Source organism: Harmonia axyridis, chromosome 5 (genome assembly GCF_914767665.1).
Source record: "Harmonia axyridis chromosome 5, icHarAxyr1.1, whole genome shotgun sequence".
Taxonomy (NCBI): Eukaryota; Metazoa; Arthropoda; class Insecta; order Coleoptera; family Coccinellidae; genus Harmonia; species Harmonia axyridis.
Window position 1 is genome coordinate 4,423,966 of NC_059505.1, and position 26,330 is coordinate 4,450,295.

General features: G+C 37.2%; 1 protein-coding gene across 4 annotated transcripts in view; it reads left to right on the forward strand.

Moving 5' to 3' along the window:
- LOC123681078 (protein phosphatase Slingshot) overlaps positions 1-26,330 on the forward strand; it is a 183,345-nt gene that overhangs the window by 33,434 nt on the left and 123,581 nt on the right. For 2 of the 4 annotated variants that reach the window (XM_045619283.1, XM_045619285.1), the window contains exon 3: positions 15,578-15,622. The exons of the other annotated variants lie outside the window; for them this stretch is intronic. In XM_045619283.1, coding sequence (XP_045475239.1) covers positions 15,578-15,622 — 45 coding nt within the window. The remainder of the gene's footprint in view (positions 1-15,577; positions 15,623-26,330) is intronic. 4 annotated transcript variants of the gene reach the window in all.

A 26,330-nucleotide genomic window follows, 5' to 3' on the forward strand; every position in this document is an offset into this window, starting at 1 on the left:
CGACGGAGACTATGTCCAGGTGATGCCGAGGTACTCTTAAGGGCCTTCTTACCCTTAAATTTGATAAATGCAACCGTTTCTGTATGATACTGGTCAGCATTTTTTGCTGGTTTGTTGTTTACTTTTAAGTGATGAGATAGTGAACATTCCACTCACAAAAAATTGTCATGTTACATTCAACAAGTTGGGAGGCCAAGACTTTTGACGAGGTGTGTATATTATTGTTGTAGTGGCCTTACCTAAAATTTTCTTTGATTGCATTTTATACTTCTTCGGGACTACAGTAAGATCCATTTCTGTTACTGCGAAGCCTTCCAAAGCCACAGATCCGATTGACGAGCAGACAGATACCAACAGATTTCTGCATTCTTATCCGTCGAGGTGACTCACATCAGGATTTCACGCAATAGGAGACTACCTACCAGCGGAATGGTGGAATTCTTGCGGATTCCACAATGGAAAATGAACAATAGCTCACGTATCTCTGCCCTCGCTTATGTCACATGTACATGGTCTCGGAAGATACTGTTTCAACCGGTGTCATATGTCCTCTTCTATCCTTGAAACGAAACGTTAAACTGTCCATTAACCGAGATGATCGGATTTGGATTTGGAAGCTCTGACTTCTGGTAACCCCAATCGGGCGTTCGAGGTATCAATTTAACGGTGAAACTTGTCGTTTTTAATGGGCCTATCGTCTTGCAAGTGTTCGCGTATGAATGGACACTAAGCCGCTTATTTGTCGTCATTTGAGGATTATGACATATTAACTTTCAGAGTTTGTGCCCCCAAGTCAGGCTTGGTATTCTGGCGAACAAAATTTTAGAGTTTATGTTGTATGAGGTCTCATGGGCCCTTAACCTGAAGTTGAAATACGGTAGTATGTCTCAGTTTGGTACACCAGAAACAATAACCGATAAAAAGCGCGATTTCGCAATTTCTAAAGAAGCAGAAATGAATACTTCGAAGCTGATACGAGAATAAATTTTTTTACGCCCACTAGATTGTCCAGAAGAGTGACTAATACAATAGCAACAGAAACGTTATACGCATATACACAAAAATAAACGAAAGTACAACCAGCAGCTCACGAAAAAGGAAACAGATCAAAAACATCTCAAAAACATCATCTCAACAATATAAAGCTATTTTTAAAGAAATTAATTCCAACAAAAAATTTGATGAATCAGAGTGTTGGAATTTATGCATATTCATAACAAGGATTCTTCATCATTTAAAGATATTCACAAAATTGTGAAACGTGAAATATCCTGCTATTTATTATCAACTCTACAAATCTCCTTCAACTAACTAGTAACTAAGTAGATGAAGACCATTGATTTCGGTTTCACAATATTTTGTGAAACTTTCAAGGTTCATCATTATCGCATTCCAAAACCTCTGGTCAGTATACAAATTCTAGCTTCCACACCTCTAATTTTGGTATAAACTATATAGACTGGTTTTTATTATTTTGAATTGGTAATCAATAATGAAAAATACAATGTTTCGCAATGAGTTTTTTCACTTCTTGGGAGAAATTCAACCATTTTCGAATAATGAATAGTTGAAAATATTCCATCAATTCCTTTAATAGGAGCATGATATATCTTAAACAGCAAGGCAATAATTCATGACAGGGTTGTCAAACAGGGTTATTTTTTCAGAGTAATAAAAATAGGTAGAGGAAGCATAATGTCTTTTTCACTAAGCAAATTTTGTCCCCAAAACTATCAAATTTGATACGAAGCGCGCGGAAATGGAAACATCAGTGATACGATCTTTCACTCAATTCGCGAGTTCCTCCACAAAGAATGCAGTTCTTATGTCGCATAGTGAATCAAAGTTTTATATTAATTCAAAATATATTGAAATAAACACCTAAATACATCAGAAACTCAGAAAACAAACTTCAAGCGCGCCAAAAGACGTGAAACAACCGATGACACTAGGAGAGCAAAAGTTGCCAAACCTTGGATTTCAGCAGGAGGATACAGAAAATATTAAATATTCTGCTTATTAGAAATTCGACAATCAGGAAAAATATCGGATTATAAATATTCAAATTTGCATATTTAATCGGGAATCACTCAAATAAATATATTTCATTCAATATAATATAGATTCATAACGAAATAGTAAAATTGTGGATTTGAAAATATATCACAATCCGACAACGTAATCTAACCATGTTGGCGACATGTAAAAATTGCGTATACTCCCTCTATCTATGTTTATTACTCTATGGTTGTTATGAAAGGAAAACTGCCCCTGGCCCCTCAATAGAAAATTGGAGTGACAGATCTCAATAAATTTCAATCACATCTACATAGGATATAGGAATTTCGTTAAGCTTGCGTTGGGGCTGTCGTAGATCATCTCTGTTTCTCAGCTCCCCCAATTTCTAGTGCGTTCTACAGGGAATACGCTAATGAGATCCCCAAATACAATAGGGACGCTACCCCGTTACGCCTGCCTCTGTATTATGTAATTTTCTCCCCTATTCGACATATTTAGGGGCGGATTACATACAGCTTTATCTTCTCAACAATTCATTATTAAAAAATTCTGAAAATTAAAATCGGGATATTCGTTTTGTCTTCGAGAACAAAATATAATATCTTACTACAAAAATGGTATCGAAAAAATTGTTAGATCGCTATAATCGCATTATCCAACTTTTCGATACCATTTTTGTAGTGTGATTTTTCTTTCCCTTCAAAATAGGCCTCAGTTTCGGCGATTGCTTCTTCATTGGCGCTAAATTTATTTCCAGCGAGCATTCTTTCGAGGTTTGAGAAGAAGAAAAAGTCCCCTGGGAGTCAGATCTGGCGAATTTAAAGCTAAATTTATGCAATTTTGCCATTGTGTTAATTGATTTATGACACGGCGCATTGTCTTGATGAAACAGCACCTTTTTTTCTTCAAATGGGGTGTTTTTTAACGATTTCATACTTCAAACGATCCAATAACGCTATATAAATATGGCTGTTGATGGTCTGACCCATTTGAAGGTAACCAGTGAATATTATACCTTGCGCATCCCAGAATACTGATACCATAACCTTACCAGCTGACTGTTGTGTTTTTCCTCGATTTGGATTTGGTTCATCCTGTGCAGTCCACTCAGCTGACTCTCGGTTGGACTTCGGAGTGAAATGATGGAGCCATGTTTCATCCATTGTTACATATCGATGCAAAAATTCAGGTATTGCACTTAAACATCTTTAAACACTTCTCAGAATCATTAGCACGTTGTTGCTTTTGATCGATTGTGAGCTCGCACACAACTTTCTCATGTACAAATATTCGTGAATGATATGAAGTACACGCTCAGATGACATCTTCACAATGTCTGCTATCTCGTTCAACTTCACTTCACGGTCATTCTAAATTATTTTATGAACTGTTTTTGATTCTTTTCGTAGGTGACAGCTTTTTTTGGGCGTCCACTACGTTCGCCGTCTTCAGTGCTCATTCCACCACGTTTAAACTTAGCATACCAATTAATGATGGTTGATTTTCCTGGTGCAGACCCCGGAAACACTTCCTCAAGCAAAGATTTTGCTTCAACTGTATTTTTCCCATTCAAAAAGCAATATTTTATCAGCACACGAATTCTTTTTCATCTATATTTTTCCAAATTACAAAAGTAGCTACACTCACAACGCAATAACTGACAAACTAATGGTCGGACTTCTGTCAAATTTTGACACGCATCTTTTGAAGGTTGGTACTAACTAAATATCATATGAATTTAATACTAGCACCGCCATCTGTGCATCAGACCGGGGACTTTTCAATTGGTCTATTACACTCAAAAGTCATCAACAACACTAAAGAATCGTCGAGGCGTTACATACAGTCCGACATATACACCTCCTTCTCATCTAAGCCCAGGATAGTCAGCATAGTCTGTCGTCATCCGAGCGAAAATCAAGCAACAAAGCAACAACGACTCGACTTTTCCACATTCTCCAATTTTCCGCGCGGCGTGCGCTAACAGTGCGGCCGCTGCATTCCGCAGGTACATAAATAATATCCGTATAAATTCTCCGGGCGACCTTCGCGAACACGGCCGAGTCGAGTTAATTGGGCAATCTATCGACGACGCACCTGCGACACCGGGTGTAACGTCCTTTATCCGACGATCGCCAAAACATTCGGCGACGCCCGTCCGTCTGGGTTTCACTCCGTGATTTCCAGAAATCCGAGGAATCTGGACGAGAAAGCCAGCCGGCCGTACGATGATTGGAAAAGCGAGGAATCGAAAGGGAAAATAAGCGGCGGAAAAGTTATTCGAAGAATGATATGTAAATAATTGTTCTGTTGCTTTTCACTCGCGGTATTTACAATTATTTGGAATCGCATTATTGAGTTGACATACATTATGATGTATTATGATAACGTAACGCTGTAACGGGTGTTTTGAGCTGCATGAGAAGATTCGATGGTTTTTTATTTATTTATTTATTCATCCTCCTAATAAACACATGGAAGATTATTTTAACCCATCAAAAGTACATGGGGAGTCAACATCTGAGGTAGAAACAATAAAAAAAAATGGCACTGGCAGAAACATCAATAACATAAATAGCAAACAAAAAACAGATAAATCGCAGATCTATAAAATATTCATTCATGGAGTAATAGGCCTTCGCCAGTAGATACTTCTTCAAATGGCTTCTCAGGGTTCTTCTTGTTAGTTGCCTGAAACCTCGGGGTGACTTATTATGAACCTTCAGGGCTGTATGATTGATGGTCAGCTGAGAAGATCCTACCCTATGATGTTGAAGGGCAAGGTTGTTAGCGTGTATGGTAGAGTAGTCATGATGAAAGTTGTTCTTCTGAAAGGTATCTAGGTTATTATGAACAAAGAGTACACAGGCCAGGATCAGGAGAGATGTTAACGTTAGTAAAGACTCCCTAGTAACGAACAAACCTATGCAGCTATCCAAACGTCCTGCACCGCACAATGCTCTAATGGCCTGTTTTTGCTTAATGAATATCTCCACAACATGTGGACTATCACCCCAGAAGATGATGCCATAGGAGATTATACTTTAAAAGTAGCTGAAGTATGTTACCCTTGCAGATTGCTTGCCGGCAAGTTGTTGAGTTCTTCTCACAGTAAATATTGATCTGGACAGCAGTTGTTGTCTATGGTTTGACAGTTGAGATAGTCAAACTGTGTCGATATTTCTGTTCAGTGAGGTTTGGCAATTTATCATCTCTAGTAGCTTAAAATTTGAAGTTGTAATAATATTTCAGCGATTGGATTCTAACACATGTTTTTTAGCAGCTTGAAGAGTTTCGATTGTTGTTATCTATGGTTTGACAGTTGAGTATGTCAAAAAGTATTGACATTTATGTTCAGCAAGGTCTACCAATTCATTATGAATCGTTTAACGCCAAAACAAAGCTTCCAAAATTGTAGGAATATACTTTGAAGAAAAAAAAAAGAGATAAATAAATAAAACTGTTCGTTAAATGCACAGAGGACTTCGTCCGTTTTATGGTCAACATAATCAGCCTAGAGAGCAAGCAATTTTTATAGTTATTGATCGTTTTCGCATTATTTTATTCTTCCCGATTCAAAACCACCAACAAGACGAAAAAATGTATATACCGAAGAAAATATTGCTGCTGTATCATTGCGTAGTCGAATCTTATCGTTTTAGAGTTTTAGACTATTTGCGGCTCAAAAATCTTAACGAAAGGATGAAGCGAACGTAGTTCAAAAACGCTTACGTTTTGGGAATGAAAACAATTACAAATAAAAAAAAATAAATTACTTCAGGAAAGAACTTGATGAATACTAATTATGTTCAAATATGTGTGTTTATGCAACGCGTGAGAGAATCTTCCTAATTTCCATCGGTCGAAATGAAAGAAACCCATTTACCAACATCATTGCTCCAATCCTGAAATCGTGTCTACAAATTATATTCGAACCGGACTAACCTAGTTTCCACGAAATGATTCAACGAAAAATTTTCAACAATGGTAATGCAATCGTTTATTAATTGGATTGCTACTATAGGTGTCTGTAAACCCACGATTAAATAACTTGTCTTTTATCGATATTGCATCATGTGACTTTTGAACAATTGAAAGAAACCTGAATGCTACTTGGAAATTTGATAACGGAATTATTAACGAAATATTCTCATTTATTTCGGCAATTAAGTTTACGAATGAATCAGGGGATTCATTGAAAGTTCTGGAGTGTTATTAATAATACAAGTGCAGAAAGAAACGATATTCTTCCACGAGTTCAAAATTTAAAAACGAGCCAAGAATTTACGAGTTTTTGAATGGTTGGCAGAACAGTTTTCTGTATCAAATATTGAGAAATAAGAGATAAATCCGTGACAGGAGACGATATTTTGTCTATTTCAGTCAATTTTTGTGAAAATTTCATTGAATTTTGTGAAAATTCAATGAAAAATTCAGATTATAAATCCTAGTAACATTTGTATTGTATTTTGACAGTTGGTGTCATAGATTACGGAATTTGAATTTGAATCGTGAATCATGTCTGACGAAATCGATTTAACACTACCAAAATTAAGAGAAATTGCGAATAATGTTGCAAATAATTCCACAATATCCAAATTATATTGACAATTGTGTTGAAATTTGATAGAATCGGAAGTCAGTGTAGACAACCACAAAACGAAGAATATAAGTGAAAACAACGCTGAAATGAGTTGATTACAGCACTGTTTTAGTACTGTAATGAACTCATTACGATAATGAAATAGAGAAATATTATTAAAACTTTGAATATTAAGTAACTTTTTCATTCCTGAATTGAACAACCATGATGTCCAGGAGCTGTGATTCCAACAAGACGGCGCAACATGTCCCACAGCTCGTGCTACAATCGATTTATTGAAAGACACGTTTGATGACCGCCTGATTTCACGTTTTGGACCTGTGAATTGGCCTCCAAGATCTTGTGATTTAACACCGCTAGACTACTTTCTGTGGGGCTATGTAAAGTCATTGGTCTATGCGGATAAGCCACAAACCCTTGACCATTTAGAAGACAACATTCGCCGTGTTATTGCCGATATACGGCCACAAATGTTGGAAAAAGTCATCGAAAATTGGACGTCCAGATTGGACTACATCCGAGCCAGCCGTGGCGGTCATATGCCAGAAATCATATTTAAAATGTAATGCCACAAGATTATCTTGAGGATAAATAAAATTCATGTCAATCGAATAATCCATCGTTGTTTTATTGCAATTTAAAGTTCTATAGCTCTAAAAAAAAACACTCTTCATATGATTTGAACATTGGTCGACGCCACCGGAGTCTAATGATCGATCCGAGATAGAAGGGACCACTCCTACAGGATCCTGTCCGCTCGATGTGATGTTAAATCCTTACAAACCCGATTTTTCCGTCGGTAATCGAACTCGCGACAGCTGTATCCGCGGGCGACACGTAAAACGGCTTCCTCGGTCGCTCCCGTCGTTTTATAATTCATTTGCAAAAAAAAAAACCACGCTCTAATCATCGTTATAAACGCGCGATTGGTAAAAGGACGCTGAGTCGCTGGAGACGTCTTGTCGGACTGATGCTTATTTAATGTCGCTGTTTTTATTGGGCTTAATTGAACGAGTCCAGTTACTTAATGGGGGGCTGGGAGAGGGGCCCATAAGGCGATCTCCTCGCTGAGGAGTTGTTGAGGTCAGTTCTCGGCAACGGTTCGGTCTTAAAATCTATTTTATGTATGGAAGACGGGAGGACGATCTGAGAAAATTAATAATTTAATTTGTAGCTTCTTGACGGCAGAACATTTCGATATGATTTTTCAATTTTCAGATTATTCGATAAATCAATTCTTAGTTTCAATTTGCCAGGAAATTTGTAAATTTTTTTCAGTCGAGGGTCGGAGTTGTAAACAGCTTTCAAGTATTTTCTCGTACCCCTATTCCATCTGCATTCAAAAAGGGTCATTTCATGTTTTAATAACTGGAAGTGTGGTAAGAGTTGTTCGTACTCGTGCAGCCTTAGAAGAATCTTTTGATTCTGGTACCCACGCAGTACGAAAACTGCGATTCCTCCTCTAAATTCAAAGGCGATGGTTCACGTCTCGTTGCTAGATTGGATAAAGGTTCTTTATCCTCAACAGCATAAGTGAAATGGTCTTCGGTATGGAATTGTGTTTTGTCTTCTGAAGACGTCTCTCTATTTGCAGTCTGTCAGTCAAAGTCTTAATTTCATTTCGTAATGTTTTACTGCTATGAAGTACAAATGTATCTTCTTGGCCATTTGTAGACATTGACTGTTATCCCAGAGTTTCGAGATATTTGACTGGGCTTTTTAAATACCGTACCATACTTGTCATTGATGAACGGCGCTCTGTCACCCTAGAAAATAAAGCATTTCTTTAATCAATGTCGAGTTATAATGAATTTCCAATTTACTGATCATGAATCGTAGTTTAGTTACAGCAGTAACTAGAGTTGCATCTTCGTCCGTTACTTATGAGTGGTTCATTGCTTTCTGTGGCGTTTTGAAAGACGTTTGCACTTTTGTGTTCTAATATGCAATTTTAATATTGAATCCCGCAGATCCCTCATGAAAAATCCCGCAATTTTGATTCCGCAGAATTTCAGAGGGATGCCATTTTTGCGGGATTGGATTTCCTTCTTACATCACACAAATAAAGAGGAGAATACATAATATGTATTGGTTGGTGGAAACGATGACCATCACAGTCCACTCAGCAAATTGAATGAGATCTACTCAAAGATCTGTAAAAAGGGCTTTGTTAGGAATATCGCTGCAATGGAAACCACGAGAACAAAAGCGAAGGAAGATTACCAAATCGCTGGTGCGATGATGTCAGAGCCAAGTTTGGAAGATGTTGGCACCAGTTAGCTCAAGATCAAGTCAATTGGAAAGTTCGAGGGGAGGCCTATAACCAGGAGTGAGGCTGTTAAAGAAAAGGAAGAAGACCATGACCAGTGATAAATCGATTTGAAGTACACCAAATTCTCATGAGAAGATTGAAACATGGAACTTCTTCTAAAGGATCACCAATTAGATCTCTCTATTGAACCTGCGCTTATTCCCATAAATTCGAAGGGGTATACTCAAAGAAGCTATAAATTCTACGATCGCCACTCCAACTCGAAAGGCCAATATCGACCACCTCTCCAACGCTCGCCGGAGCGTCGAAAGCTAATTCTAATTGAATATTTCATGAGTCCGAAGACGCCTTCTCCATTAGGGCCTTTCAGGTAGGAAGCGAGGATCGCATATCCAGCCGCGTTGTTGGCTCTAAATCTTCATCAGTCATCCTCCCGAATCCCGAGTCTCTCGCTTGGGTAAACATCGTTTCGCCGGCTTGAATGACGCGAAAGTGGTTTCTTCCAGGGTTACCCGATACGCCCGAGGAGAGGGAATAATTCAGCACCCGTTTCAGATGTCGCCTCGGGGGAGCTTCTTCTGAAGCTATTATTCGGACCTCGAAGTTGTAAAGATTGCGGGAAGTTTCTTACATCACCTGAGTAGTATGTCGGTTTGAATAACCCTTTTCGCTTGAGGCTTTTGAAGTGGAAAGTTTCGGAGCTATTCAACCGTGGTCTAGACGATTTCCAACTTGGAAATAATGGTAGCTGTATGTCAGTTTGTTTATAACCCTTTTAGTTGAAGGCTTTTGAATTGGAAAAGCTTTTCAACCGTGGTCTAGACAGTTTTTCACCTACAAGTGATGTCAGCCATCTTCACAGGTTTCTAGGTCGTAGTTCATACGGAATTCTGAAGACAAAAACGACAAAGAGTCAATGGAATTGGAAATTTTCGGGATAAAAATGCTCTTGAAGAAGCAAATCTGGATCAGACTAATAAAAAGAAGTTTTACAAAATGAGTAGTGATACACCGATTCTGTTTCTTTCAAAGATCACCTGTATTCAGCATAGCATGATCCAAATCAAGAATGACAACCAAATCAAAACAGAGGCTTTCGGTAAAAGCCAATAGTAGCATCAGTATAAATGTGTTAATGCAACCAACTGGCGGCCAACAACAATCCAAGTCTTCTTCCAATGCCGACTCAAAAAAGATCAAACTGATGTCGACCTTCTGTTTTGTTTTCTGAGTATAACCATTTTTAAAATGGTTTGAATTTCGCCGGCTTGAATAATAGACGCGTTCGTGAAAGTGGTTTCTTCCAGGGTTACCAGATACGCCCAAAGAGAGGGAATCATTCAACGGCCGTATCAGATGTCGCCTCGGGGGAGCTCCTTCTGAAGCTATTCGAACCTCGTGGTTGGTTGTGGGAAGGCGGTTGTAAAGATTGCGGGAAGTTTCTTACATCACCTGAGTAGTATGTGGGTTTGTGTAACCCTTTTCGCTTGAGGCTTTTGAAGTGGAAACTTTCGGAGCTATTCAACCGTGGTCTAGACGATTTTCAACTTAGAAATAATGGTAGTTGTATGTCAGTTTGTTTATAACCCTTTAAGTTGAAAGCTTCTGAATTGGAAAAGCTTTTCAACCGTGGTCTAGACAGTTTTTCACCTACAAGTAATGTCGGACATCTTCACAGGTTTCTAGGTCGTAGCTTATGCGGAATTCTGAAAACAAAAACGAAAATGAATCAATGGAATTTGAGAATTTCGGGATGAAATTGCTCTTGAAGAAGCAACTCTGGATCAGACTAACAAAAAGAAGTTTTACAAAATGAATAGTGGTATAAAGATTCTGCTCATTTCAGAGCTCATTTGTATTCAGCACTGTATGATCCAAATTAAGGATGACAACCAAATTGAAACAGAAAAGCCAGTAGTAGCATCAGCAATAAATGTGTTAATGCAACCAACTGGCGTCCAAAAACAATCCAAGTCTTCTTCCAATGCCGACTCAAAGAAGTTCTAACTGATGCTGACCATCAGTTTTGTTTTCTGAATGTAACCATTTTTATGAATCATCTTTGACGTGACCCTGAAGAAAAACTTCACAAGATGTCAATTTGTTTCGTTGCTTGTGTGGCGACCTCTTTCTAAAAATGAACGTCGTCCACATCGACATATTCCAATTCGGCCTTAAAAAATCATTAATAATTGCTTGGTAGCGCAATCCATTCACCGTAACAGTTGCACTAGCCTCATTTTCGAATAAGTGAGGTCAGACCATCAGACTAAAAATTGCACCAAACAGTGATATCCTCAGGATGGAGATGCTCATCAACAATCTTTTTTGGATTTTTTGAGCTCTGACAATTCAGTACATTCTCCGAGGTGAAAATTGTCCTTATCACTTAAGATGATTTTTCATTATGCATCATTTTGATGCATAACAATCAGGGAAGACATAAAATTGCTGGTAATCGACCTGCTTGAGTTCTTGCGTCAACGGAACTTTAAAAGGCTAAGTCTTTATGCAAAATACGGTGCAATGTCGTTTGTGGTATGCATAATTCTCAAGATCGACGGTAAATCGACAAAACTGAGTTTTCGTCAACATTAGGAGCTGCAGCAGCAATATGCCCAGTTGTTCTCAAGCGAAGCACAAGGTTTCGATTCTTCACATCACTAAATTGTCCCAATAGCATAGGGTTGCCATAAATGTTGGAACATCGACCGGGACAAGTCACAAGTGGCATAGAAATAGGTTAAAATACCACTAAAAAATTCAAACCGCATCTGAGAGGTATTCATTTAATAAAAATCCGTGGTTTCTACGATTATTTACTTTTTTCACTTGGTTCTTGAATTATAACACATTCCCCAATCAGACATATTCACTGAAATAATTTATAAAGAACAAAAACAATTTCAAATAGCAATAAAAACAACATAAAATCGCAACAATAAACAAGTAGGTAGGTAACCTATTTTTTTGAGGCTTGACCCTCGGTGCCATTTTTCTTTGCCCATTTATAGCCATTCATAGAGTTTCAGGACTTGTGGCTTTTTCAAGTATTTTTCATTTACTGCGCTTGATGCCTTTCGTTCTTACCACTCCTAATATCTTATAGAAAAGGAAACATCCGTTACACATGATCATTGCGAAAATATACTGGCACATTTTGCCCCACATCTGACATTTCTGCGTTAATAAAAGAATTGAAATAGGTACATAAATTCTTCATAAACGGAATCTTCAAGCGTAAAAATTTCTCATTCAAATATCCAACAGTTCCTTGTACTTCATTTCATTAAGGAACATCATTCGAAACCGTTTATGAAAAGATATCGAATTTTGTGATTGTCCACTATATTCGAGATATCGGATGTTGTGAAAAATCGCTATCTTCATTGTCAAATTTAACTTATTGCATTGTATTCATTATACCATAATTCTTTAGTTTGTTATAGAATTGACTTGTTTGGTTCCCAAAATATTTATTTAATAATCTTCAATTGAACTCTTTCTTAGTATATTCTCAATTAATTTTTAGTTTGAGTAATTAATGATTTTTCAATCCTTTCAAATGGTTTGTCAATGAGAAATGCTTGACTGTGTAGAAATGGAGTACAAAGTTCTATTGAAGAGTCATAAAAAAGTCGGTTATAGCTCTTAAGGCCCTTTTTTCAGCTATGAAATTTTTTTTCAATGGCACCCATAGCTTCAGCAAGCGTTCAATAGCTAGAAGGAGTGAAAGCCAACTAATTCTAGAAAAAGAAAGTGCATTGCTGTAAGTTGTTTCTGCATACTCATGAAAACCTTTCATCGTTCGACGCTTACAGAAAATATCGAAAAATATTTGAAAATTTTAAGACCAAGATACTGCACAGATATTGACACCATATCGGCGGAAGTGGAAGCAGTATTTTGAAGTATGTGCGCTGGACAACCGATAGCTTCGATTTCTTTGGACAAAAATCTTTTTTAATTAAAAAAAAACTCGCCTTTTTACTTCAAAGTAAGTATTTGTGTTATCCGCGCTGACAGCGGAAAATATTTTATATGGAAATATTAAGATCCTCTTAGAATTCAATACAAAATAAAGCGATTGTATAAGACAATTTATTTGGCTATGTGTCTCATTTTATTTTCAATCCTTCAGTTTCTGAAAAATTATGTTTGAGCAACAGTAACAGCTTCTCAGCTTTATGATACTGGAATCCGTTCAGATTCCATAAAAAGAAATTTTTTCTCACCTACTCAAAGTAAAAAAATCTGAATTTCATAACGGTCAAATTATTGACCGGGACAATTTAATAACTGACCGGGACACGGGGACTCAATGGTCCAAACCGGGACATGTCCCGGCGTACCGGGACGTATGGCAACCCTACAATAGCACTAATTTTTTCACCAGTTTCACTATTGCCGGCCGAGAAGGTGCATCAAAACCCAAAGAGCTTCAGTTTGTAAATTGTGACTCTAAAAGTTTCAGCATGAATTTTAACAATTTTAATGGGTTGCTGAAGCGTGTAGTGTTCTAGTTATAGCGTCAAATGTCAAAAGGTAACAGCTTCAAAGTGTCAACTCTCCTGATAGCGGACTATTGAAAATGGAACCTCCTTTCGTAAAATCCTGAATAAGCTACTTTTCACGTTGCCCTTTTAGTGTTTTCATCCTGATTTTTTTAGTCTTTAAGAGAACATTAAGTCGCCCAAATCTCAACTCTTTTAGGTGAATCGTTTGCAGCTTAGTTGGTAATTGTAGCTTAATCTATGTTGATTTAATTACTATTTAATTTTCTGATAGGATTTAAATCAAATTCTTCTATCGATAAGTAAAATTTCATCATAAACAGCATACACTCTATTTCGAAACTTTTATTGCATTGAATATGTTATCAATGAAGTAACGAGTTTATAGATTACTACGAAATTTGCTGTTAGCAAATAAGATCGTTCCGATGCTGATTGTAAAACAAGGTTGCATGTGTTTTCGGGACACTCTAGTAATTAGTTTCGCGGAGTATGTATCCGCAAATTAAATATTTGTACTATTGGGAAATTCCAACGTCGCATCTGTTCATCACATTAAGATCATTTCTATGATAAGCATTATGACATGAAGTGAATTTTCTTGGAACTATATCACTTGATGAGAAAAATTTTATCTGTTATTTACTCTGTATGTTTGATTTTTATTCGATCGGAATTCATTGCTTATTTTTTGATTATTTTAAATGGAGCTTTTGAGCGCTTGTTCTTCGAACCGATCGGTGTATCATTTCGGCACAATGTCTAATTTTTTAAATTAATTCATGGGTCGGACTTTGGAATTTGAATAAAGAAATCCAGTTTTTCATTGCGGATTCTACGACAAAAAATACAAAAGTTTTTACGAACAATTTTTCACGATTTGTCAGAGATGGTTCTGCAATCGAATTTGAATTTTCCGTTTGAACGACCCATAGAGTAATAAACATAGATAGAGGGACTATACGCAATTTTTACATGTCTCCAACATGTTTAGATTACGTTGTCGGATTGTGATATATTTTCAAATCAACAATTTTACTATATCGTTATGAATGTATATTATTTTGAATGAAATATATTTATTTGAGTGATTTCCGATTAAATATGCAAATTTGAATATATGGAATCTTAATTCCTAATTGTCGAATTTATAGTATGCAGAATATTTATTTTTTTCTGTATCTACCTGCTGAAATCCAATGTTTGGCAACTTTTGCTCTCCTATTGTCATCGGTTGTTTCACGTCCTTTGGCGTGCTTGAAGTTTGTTTGCTGAATTTCTGATATATTTAGGTGTTCATCTCAATATTTTTTGAGTGAATATGAAACGTTGATTCACTATGGGACATAAGAAGTGCGTTCTTTGTGGAGAAACTCGCGAATTGAGTGAAATATCGTATCACTGATATGTTTTCATTTCTGCGCACTTCATGTCCAATTTTAAAATTCACCATGGGCGAAAAATTTGCTTATTGAAAATGACATATGCTTCCTCTATCTATGTTATTACTCTGAGGAACGACCTTGATGTACCCGTTCATTAATCATTATAAAATTCTGTGGTCTCCAAGGGTGAAATTGGCGCATGAACAAAGCAGCGTTCAAAGGCTCCTGGAGTCAGTGTAGTCACTACTTTTTTCGCGATTTCAACTGTTCCAATTCCTCACACGTTGAGAGTTTAATTCGTTCTATTTATCTGTTTTTAGTTACTTCATTACTTCATAATTAAAATGAAACGGTTTGGTAATAAAACTGCCACTCTACGCTTCCTGAGTAACCTTATGATTTATTTATGAGTTCCATCATCATAACCGACACCCAACACTTTTCTTCATATCGAATGACTTCGATATTATAGTTTATTTGACATTTTCGAGAAGCAACAGCCAATATTTTTGTGTCAATAACGCTTTATCATTAAACCTTCGATAAACGAATGAAATGCTATCAATTTCATTCTTGAATACCGAGAAATATTTATGAACTGTTTCTGGAGTTTGTGGAGTTCTACTAACCCATTGTTAAGCGAAACCATTGTTTGGAATATTTATGAAATAGTGAAAATTCAATGGGTAACACGCTCCTTCGATAAATATTGTTGTAATTATTTTATCGATCTGTTTAGACTTGGAATGAATTATGTTCTGACAGCTTCCTTTTTTTGTTACAGGTAAATACCACACGTTTCCGAGACTGCCTCTACCTTTATTATTGCGTAAGTAAAATCGTCTCGGATGAAGTTGAGGTCATAATAGTAAATATTTATTGCTTTGGCGTCAGATTTACGAAATATATAATGGTTATAATGGTTTCCGTTACGATTGAATTCGTTTGTACGAATCGTATCGAATCGAACGAATGTGACGTGCCCATTGAAATCTTCATCTCAATAAACATTTCAATGGCATGTTCAGGACAGGAAATCGAAAGGATCGGTATGGTACATATTTATTCGCACCTTGGTTTTCAGGTCAGAGGAAATATTAATTTGAATTGAAGCAGGGCGAGAACAATCGTAATTTAGATTGTGGAAAAAAAAAACGTGATTAGTGTGGGGAAAGAGCATACATTATTATTTAGGTCAAAGACATTCGATATATTGATCAATTAATTGGGTGGTTTACCTAAAAGTTATTCCTATATTTTATTTTATCAAGTTTACGTCTAAGACTGCAACCCATTATGAAGAAATTTTTCGTAAACACCCTTTCAATCTGAAATTGAATGCTGTTTATATATAAGTTGGCATTACTGTTTAAGATGGCGACCGATTTAACAGCTGTCAAGTCATTTATTCTTAGTTTGGTTTGGCAATTCATCATGAATAGACTCACGCCTGAACAACACTTGCAAATAGTGCAATTTTATTTCGAAAATAATGGTTCTGTGCGGAATACGTATCGCGCACTACGTTCATTAGCGATGAAGCGCATTTCTGGTTGAATGGCTACGTCAACAAACAAAACTGCCGCATTTGGAGTGAAGCTGATCCTCAAGTTTATGTCGAAACACCGTTACATCCAGAAAAACTGACTGTTTGGTGCGCTTTATGGGCTGGTGGAATCATTGGTCCGTACTTCTTCAAAAACGATGATGGCCAGAACGTTACAGTCAATGGTCATCGGTATAGAGCCATGATTACTAACTTTTTCATTCCTGAATTGAACAACCATGATGTTCTGGAGCTGTGGTTTCAACAAGGCGCCGCAACATGTCACACAGATCGTGCCACAATCGATTTATTGAAAGACCCGTTTGGTGACCGCCTAATTTCACGTTTTGGGCCTGTTAATTGGCCTCCAAGATCTTGTGATTTAACACCGCTAGACTTATTTCTGTGGGGCTATGTAAAGTCATTGGTCTATGCGGATAAGCCACAAACCTTTGACCATTTGGAAGACAACATTCGCCGTGTTATTGCCGATATACGGCCACAAATGTTGGAAAAAGTCATCGAAAATTGGACGTCCACATTGGACTACATCCGAGCCAGCCGTGGTCATATGCCAGAAATCATATTTAAAATGTAATGCCACAAGAATATCTTGCGGATAAATAAAATTCATGTCAATCGAATAATCCATCGTTGTTTTATTGCAATTCAAAGTTCTATGGCTCTAAAAAAATCGATCTGTGTGTTCACAAATCCTTGTTACACCATTAACTTATTGTTCTGATTATATCTTGGATGTATGGGTCACTGGCTCTGTCTACTTGGTGTTTTGATGGTATATAAATTTTCGAATGAAGAATATGTATACTTGTTTTGAAACAAGTCTTTGGAATTTTTGTACGATTGTGGGAAAACTTAATTTCCTAGGTTTTCATGGCCCAAGCTTCAAACTATTCAGAGAGTATATGTTATTCTCTATTTTTTCTAATACAACTGCTAGAAGATCTTCTGTTCGTTAGCTTCAACAACCCAAATTGGACAATGGCGCGCGATCTCATTTCATGCGTCCTTGTACGCCGTTGCTTCCAAAATAGGTAGGTGGTCGTGAAACCCAATAAAAACAAAGCGATGCGATGCGATCCATTCAGGACGACACCCGTCGAAAGTATTATGCGGTACCATAACCGTAAGTTATATTTTGGCAGGAAATGATACACGCCGCGAACGCGGAGTAGCGGATGTCCCAAATCGTAAGACAGGTCCTCCATTCTTTGTTGTTGTACTTTTTTTCGCCGGCGATGACTCACGCGGTCTTCTGGAGCATCGTTTTCGGGCGAAGATCGATGCAGGGGCGTATTTAACGGATTTCGAGCTGATACTGTCCGGGTTGAAATGGGTTGTTCAATAAGTTTGATAGGAAAACACAATTTTATGGTTCGAAATACACTTCATTATTCATTATAGCCTCCCTGAACACCAATACACTTGTTCCAACGAGTTTTCAATTTATGAATTCCATCCCTGAACGGAGAATCTGAAAGGGTTGCAAAATACTCTTCTGCAGCTGTTATGACCTCATCATTTGATGGATAACGCTTTCCACACATGAATTTTTTAGGTTTGGAAACATGTGGAAGTAGCTAGGGGCCAAATCTTGGAATACGATGGATTGTCTTACAATTCGAATTTTAATCCATGGATTTTAGGCATTGTCAAAAAGCTCTCATGGCATGGTGTATTATCCGGATGGAAAAGATAACTTTTCTTCTGCAAACTGGTTCTTTTTTCACGAATTTTTTCCTTCAGCTAGTCCAAAATGTTACAATTATGTTCAGAATTTACTGTTTTACCAAACTCTTACTGTTATCGAGGACATACAGCTGCAAATGTGCAAATTGGTCATAGAAAATTTCATTGAAAGGGTATAGTGGTCCAACCATAGCCGTGGCGTTGGCTTATATCGTTTTCCATCATTAATGGCAAACTTTTCTCCATACGATAAAATAACATTGATGATGAACATTGATTCCTTTCTTTTTTTTTTAATATCTAAATGAAACCTCTTATTGGAAAACCCTTCACGGCATGCTCTACGGCCAACTCTCACATTCCAGAAAATGATGATGGGAGAACGGGCAGTTCCAAAGGGGTTGGAATGGTTTCGTTCAGGGAAGTTAAAGTTTTCAGTCTATTCCATGTCATGGTCGAGAAAGCATAGTAGTTTATTTTCTTGAACCTTCTTAGGTCCTTCAGTAAATGCCACACCCTGTTTATTGTAGGATACGAACACCTGTATCTTATATACGAACTCGGAACAACAGCTTCCACAATGTTTGGGAAGAGAAAATGCCGTTTTTCCCAGTCAGAATCGCCGAAAGCGCCATCCCTTCCCGACAACTTTCTGCTGGTCCTTCGCGCCGGATTCGATCCGTGACCCGCCAAAGCCAACGTAGGCTAGGAACCAGGCCAAATCGGCCGCGCCGCAACGACCTAACCCCTCCGCCTATCGCAACATCTCGTGACGAAGACGAGCCTTAAAGGTTGTTCAATATGTCAAGTCGTGATCCGAGAACGAAGCAAGGTCGATGCAAATAGAGATGCTCATGGGAACGGCCGTCCGTTTCGGATTGATGTGTGACGCGCAATAGGCACGTCAGATATTATGTGCTCTAGCATCTAGGTCTTAGAAATCGTCCTCAAAGGTTGTTTGGTTGGTTGGTGGTGATGATGCTGATAAAATCACTTAGTTCGATAAACCGCGCTGTTCGTTTGTTGAAACGGCGTTCAACCTACGTCCTCAATTAGATAACCTCAATTAGTCGAGCCTAATCCGATTTCCGGGTTGATAATGATGTTCCTGATTGTCCCTTCGAACAATTGGGATTTCTCCTCAAGTTGGATTATAGGGTATGGGAAATCTCGAAGATCAAGAAGTTCTGAATCGAATCCGCTACAGAAATGAATAATTTTACAAGTTAGTGCGAATCATTCCAGGTACAAATTGGCAAATCTTCTAGTTTAGGTATAATGATACTTGAGGCAATAACAGTTGAACTTTCAAACTACATTTCAGTTAGACTGGATGATATTGTCCAAGAACTAATATTCTCTTAGACTTAGAGAATAATATATAATGAAGGGAAGATAAAAAACCTATGTGCTTGAATTCAAAAGTTGATATCAATGAGATTTTCAATATAGTAACAATATAAAATACAGCAATCAACTATGTGATATCTGAAACTTCTGACTCTTCGTCTTCGATTAATAAAGCAGAAAGATGAGTTGCTGAATTCAAACATGGTCGCACAAGCCTTGAAGACGATCCACGTCTAGGTCGTCCAAAAACAGCAGCACCAGAAATCGTAAAAAAATACATGATATCATATTGGAAATTCGTCGAGTCAACGAAAGAAATTTAGTATAAGCCTTCGGCATCTCATTGGGCAGTGTAAGCAATATTTGATCACATGTTAGGTATCAGAAAGCGGTGTGTAATGTCGTTTGTGGAATGCCTAATTACCAAGATCGACGAGGATTCGACAAACCTGGGTTTTCTTTCATCAATACCCGGTTCAGCAGCAGTATTCTCAGTTAATTTTGAGCAACGCACATAAAATGACGTAGTTTTTTCTGTTCCTATGCAGAAGTCCAACAACAAGCTATAAAGACAGCACAACTAACTGGATACCTGAACACAATGGTTTGGCAAAACAGATACAAAGGAAGTAAGGTGAGAATTTATAATAAATGTTATGCCCAATTATGACCTACGTCATAAAAACCCGTTCGGAAATAGAGAGAACCAAACAAAAGCTCAGAACGGTAGAAATGAAGATCTTGAGGAGAATTTGGGGGGCAACATTAAGAGATAGACAGACCAGCAAGTCAATAAGAGAAAGGTTAGGTATACAGGATTCAGGAGGAAATGGAGAGACCATGTTGATAGGATGGCGTCAGAATTGCATATGCAAACAACGACCCAATGGAAAAAGAAAACCTGGACGCCTACCGAAGAGATGGGGTCAAAGTTGATGTTCCTCATCTACTGAATAGAAGCCAAGGCCTAGCAAACAAGGAGAATTCACTAGCTATAGAGGAAGGAGAAGGTAGCATAACTAAAAATACTCCACGTGATTCTTAACTTTTCAATTAATAGTTGAAATCATTGTGATATCGTCTCTCCATGCTAGTTCTCAAATCAATTGTGTATTATTTTATGAATGGCCAATAACATGACATCACAGTATCGAACCATTTTATGTTCTTGATGCTCAATTGAATCCGCAATAGAGCGAAAACTTTTGAATGGAAAATTTCTTTCAAAAATAAACTTCATGATTGCACGACACATTAGGTTTCGTTAACAACCTGGGAGCCTATTCTGGACAAGTGACCTTTCAAAGCGTATTCGAACTGTCAGAGCTCCAAACTCTGCACTTGATTGGGACATTACAACAAGACTCTGGGTCTTGTTGTAATGTAGTGCTATCTGTAGCACTAGTCGAATGATCTTGGGTATCTATCTTACCACATGAGATTTTACAATCGCGCCCTGTCGGGCGCAATAAAACCGTGAACGAGTTTGATTAACGTCAATGCAACGAAGCATTACGTTACTCCAATCAACTCGTAACAATAATCCAGAATGTTCCTGTAGCAACGGTAATAGTGGTCCAACATCACCGATAATCTGTTATATTATCGCCAGCCGATGATATTTATTGTCTGTGTTCTCATTGTTTTGATATACGATTTATGGGTTAAATATTTTGTCCTGGACTAATAGGAAGATTATGAATGAAACCGTTTTTCCTTTGCAAGTATGATGCAGATGATCTAAATAAAATGAAGATATATGACTGTTTCACTAGTTCACTAATGAATATCTTCGTAGCGGAATCTATTTATTTATGGAATTGATGATTCATTTGGGAATAAACATTTATCACCTACATGGATGGATGATCAACAAGCGAAAATAAGGAACAATTTGGAAAGATTAAAAAATACAGGGTTAGTTTTTGATTTGTACATATATTTCAACCCAAGATTCCTGACGTCAATTGATGTGATGAATCCTTTCCAAACATAAAATTCCATCAAAGACCTGTTAACTTTAGAATCTCCGCTATATTAGTTGAGGAAAAAATCTAAATTGAAAAAACTAGTAGGTTAAGGAAAAAAAGTGTTTTTTCGTCCTCAGAAATCTTCGGTTGAAATATATGTACAAGTCAAAGACTCACCCTGTATAAACACTGAATGTGCTGAATTACACACATTTCCTGCCCAAAATGTCAAACTGGATGAATTGTTTGTATATCTTGGGAGTAAATCACGTTGATGTTTATGGGGTGGTGCACATAGAAGAGAACATCTGAAATGTTCTCAATGGAAGGAGTTTTTCCGGAAATATAGGGAAGAGCTGTATTTATTCAAAGGGGGTATCTTTTCATCGCTAATTCGAAGATGTAGGGTGCTCCCCTTAATGGAAGTGGCAACACTCTCAAGAACTTTAACTGGCAAAGGGGGACAAATGTTCATATTTCGAAAGATATTTTCTTCATGATAATATAATGTTCTTATTCGGTATGAATGCTGATGGATTGTTGGTTCCATTATGATGATTGTCATGTCAATGATTTGATCTGTCAATTAAAGTTTCATAAGCTGTAGTCTTTCAATGATTCAAAAAATTCTGGCGTTAAGTCGGTTATCACTTGACGTTGCCTCCACCCTAAGATTTGTGCAATTTCACTTATACATAGAATGATCATTGGAATTGATTCAACACTTTTTATCTACGACTGAAACTCATTACAAAACCCAAATTTCATTACGTAACGAATTTTTTCGGAGAAGAAATAGAACTCAAACTTAAACAATAACCGGCACTGCTTCTTCCATAAAGGATGTAAGTCTTTTTGAATCACCCATTTCGACCAAACTCGAAATTTCGATGATCTCAAGGCAATAATTGAGATCAACTAGGATATGATATCGCTATTACTGGGGAAAAGATCCAAATCACCCTTAAGGCTGCCAATGTTGAGGTAGAACCTTACTGGCCCGGTCTTTTCGCTAAGGCTTTGGAAGGTGTATCCATCAAAGATTTGGTAACAAGATTGGGATCTGGCGTAGGTGCTTCCCCTGCTGGTGAAGCAACTGCTGCAGCTCCTGCTGCTGCCGCTGAAGCAGCCCCAGCCAAAGAAGAGAAAAAGAAGGAAGAAGAATCTGATGATGATATGGGTCTTGGTCTCTTCGACTACAATATTTTTTTCTACATTTATGCAAAAAGCAAAACTTTATTGAACTATATTTAGTGGAAAAAGAAGTTCTTTATCGCACTAGTGCAATAAAGTTTTTATTGCACTCATCTGTCATTCTACTTCAACGTGCTGTCATCATGACAAACAATTATTTCAGCCTGAAGGAAATAACGATGCACAGTTACCAAGTACTAGTACGTTTACAGCAGTAACAAATCAAGAAGTGGATTTAAAAGGTACTTCACTACGAAATATTCATTTTGAAAATTGCACCAATTGTTCATTCACTTTCAACATTGAGGGTAAAAATAAAGTTCGAGTTAAATTGTTCGTAATGTATCAGTTCCTGTTTCAATGCAAATCGATATTAATAATAAAGTATTCAAGTTGCGCTTCTCATTTTCCTACACCTAGTGCCGCACCTCAATAAATCATTTTTTTGCTTTTTGCATGAACGTAGAAAAAATGTTGTATGCAACTCGTGCAAAAATTGTTTATTGCACTCAATGTGTTGTCCAACTCGGCCTAACGGCCTCGTCGGACAATTTCACGTCGAGTGCAATAAACAATTTTTGCACGAGTTGCATAAATAACTATTAATTTTTAATGGAAAGTTAAAAAAAAAATTCAGTTCAAAATTTATTCAGTCCTAGTAGATAAAACGTTGCACTATACGCGTGGAATAATGCATCATTAATATATTCGTGTGTTACGCACTCGTTAGCAACTAACACACTCATATAGTAATAATGCCTTTATACCACTTCTATGGTAAACAACTATTATGTGTTGGATGATGTGGAATTATACTCGTAATTTAACAATGTGTTTATTCAATTGAATTTTAGGGAGGGCCTCGACTAGAAGCCACAATCGCATCAAAAAATGATTCAGCAACAGAGTGCTATCCTTCATTAATTTTGACGTACGTTGTCCCCTCCGTTACATAAATACTACATAGTGTGTTTTTGAAGGGTGCGTCATATTGGTCAGAACGAACACAAAAAAAATAAAAAGTAATAACTTGCCACCGTACTCGGAACTGTGTGAGTCATCCGATCTTAACATAACAATGAAGGGGGGGGGTACCCGTCTCGACGAGTCGACCGTGTTTTCCCGCGTTCCGAACAATGGCCCCCCTCGCGTATTTTTCTCAGGTGACGAAATCGTTATTTTTCGCACGGACTGTACGCTCCTCTCTGGTCGCGGCGGGAATTCTCTTTTTCTTTTTTTTCATTTGGACGTCTGGCGACACTGCCGGAATGCGGACGTGTGGGCCATTAACTCTTCGTCGTGTTTCTTTTGTAGCTCTGCTTGCGGATGCGACTTTTGGGCACCCCCGTAGATCGTCGCTCCGCCGGCTCGACGAGTGGGATTTTTTCGGGAGGTTCGTTTGTTTTTATGGTGGGGGTAGGATCCAAGGGTGTTTTCTTGGGGTGGGGGGTGTATTCTCAGCCCCCGGGGTGGAAGTCGATGTTTTTACAGAGTGTGTATATTAGTATGCATCGCCGCTCATAAGTCAACATAATATGGCTATGAATAATTGCTCAAGTCCACCTGAAATATGAAAGAAATTGATAACATTTTTTATACATTTCAATAGAATTTCTTGATTTCTAAAGATAATTCGCAATTTTGGCAACACCGCATTTCTATAATGGCCTTTTTCATTAGTTTTCGTCTCATTATTGGGAAATATCAAGTTGTTTTTTCAACCTTTGATACTCAAGAATCAAAAATACTGGGTTTCAAAGACGAAAATTTAAAATTTGCCGAGATACGATCTTCAGAAATCTGTCAAAAAATTTTGAGGCATTTGTCAATGCCCAAGGAATTTTCGGCGGAAAATTTTTTAATAAAAATTCGAATTTAACTAAAAATTAGATTCTTTGGTATTTTCTACTATAGATGGTCTATTACCATTGCATCGTGGGCGTTTCGGGCATTGCCCGAAACGTTGCCTCATATGACAATTCTATAATAAACAATAAATATATTCAGTATTAACCCTGAAATCAAATTTCACCTTACAATTATTTCATATGACACAAAATGACACAGTAATGCACCGACCAACTTAACTTCGTATTGTGCCTTAGGTAACTGAGATGACTTTATTGTTCAAAAATGAATTGAACAATTGTCAAAAGCTCGAAACATACAGAGTGTGTTTAAAGAATGGAACACCGCATTTATCTTGAAAACCTATTGCACGATTTTTATATATTTTGGCGTTCAAGGACGATATGGCCGATATTGTAGTGATATGTACATTGTTGGTCACATCTTCCTCTTTTTCGAAATAATAATGAAATTTGAATATAATTCTTCTATCATTTAGAAATTGAATTAACCTTTTCTGCACGATTTCTAAGCGTCATTATAAGAATGAACGGACTTGACCGACAATTAAAAAAAATCAATGAACTGCGTAAGACAATATCGCCAGTGTACTTTCGTCAGACTTGTCGAAGCCCGATCACCTTGACAGTTCGAGGAACGTCGTCGAGATTACATCTCGAAATAAAATGGGTACTTTCCTTCGACCGTGAATTCGAAAAAAATTTAATACTTAGTCTAGCAAAATCAGGAAAAGATACTGATTGCGGTAGATGTTTATCGAGGAATTGAGCTATAAAGTATTTTGCTATCGTTTCAGCACGACTAGACATAACATAAACTTGTTTAAAATTATTATTGCCGCAATTATCGTCATTGTAGGTTTTCACATTTTCGTTGATGGATTGGGAAGAAATAAAATCATGGAATAAATATTTATTTGCTTTTATGTTGTGGAGTTTCAAGGAAAAAGAAGAATAATCAGGTAATAAAGTCGTCTCACTATCATCTTAAAATATACTTGTTGTTTTTATATCAAAATGAAACCTTTTGCTGGAAAATCCTAAACATCTTCTGTACAACTATAATTTAGCTATATTCTTTGAGTTATTACGCTCAATAATATCGAAAATCTATACTACTTGCCTTTTGTCAAAAATTCATGGAATATTTTCAATGTGAAAAGAGTTTTCCTAGTCTCTTTTGTGTCATGAAGAAAAAATGTTTATCAGAAATTTCACAATAGTCTTTTTATTCCTGAAGGTCAATTATGTTTCACGTATCATTTATTTGCGGAACTTTGATCCTTAAAATACTGCATTGTAGTTATTGAATGCCGACTATGGTTTTGCAATGAGATGAGTAATCTTGTAACCGAAGTTTTACAGTGGAGATATACATACCGGCAGAATTAGAAGAACGGACTTCAACGAAATTTGTAGTCCATTTGAGCCCTTAGGCCGATTTCAACAATTTTTATTATTATTAGCTTGATTCATTTGGAACGTAACTTTCCCTTTTTACTTTTTTTTTTTTTGATATACAGCAGTGGATGAAAAAAAATTAGGAAGGTTTTACTAATAACACTCTGATGAGTGATTTGTTGGGAGAAGAGAATTTTATTCAGATTTTGAAACGAAGGATCCCGGGTTCAAATCTGTCCATTGAATGTTCGTTGATAATTTTTTTCCTTGTTATTTTCATAGTTTCTTATCTTCAGTTGAGATAGTTTGCGTTGAAAGAGGAAATAATAAGCAACAGTATTTTTCTAACTCGCATTCCTTCCAAATTACCTGCTTTTTCATCAACCCAACACGCCCAGCATCCATCAGTATCCACGAAGAGGTTCAGCATCTGCTACGGCAGCTGGTCGGGTCACTCCAGAAGTTTTTTCACTCGGCCCCAAGGCCGTAGACCTTTTT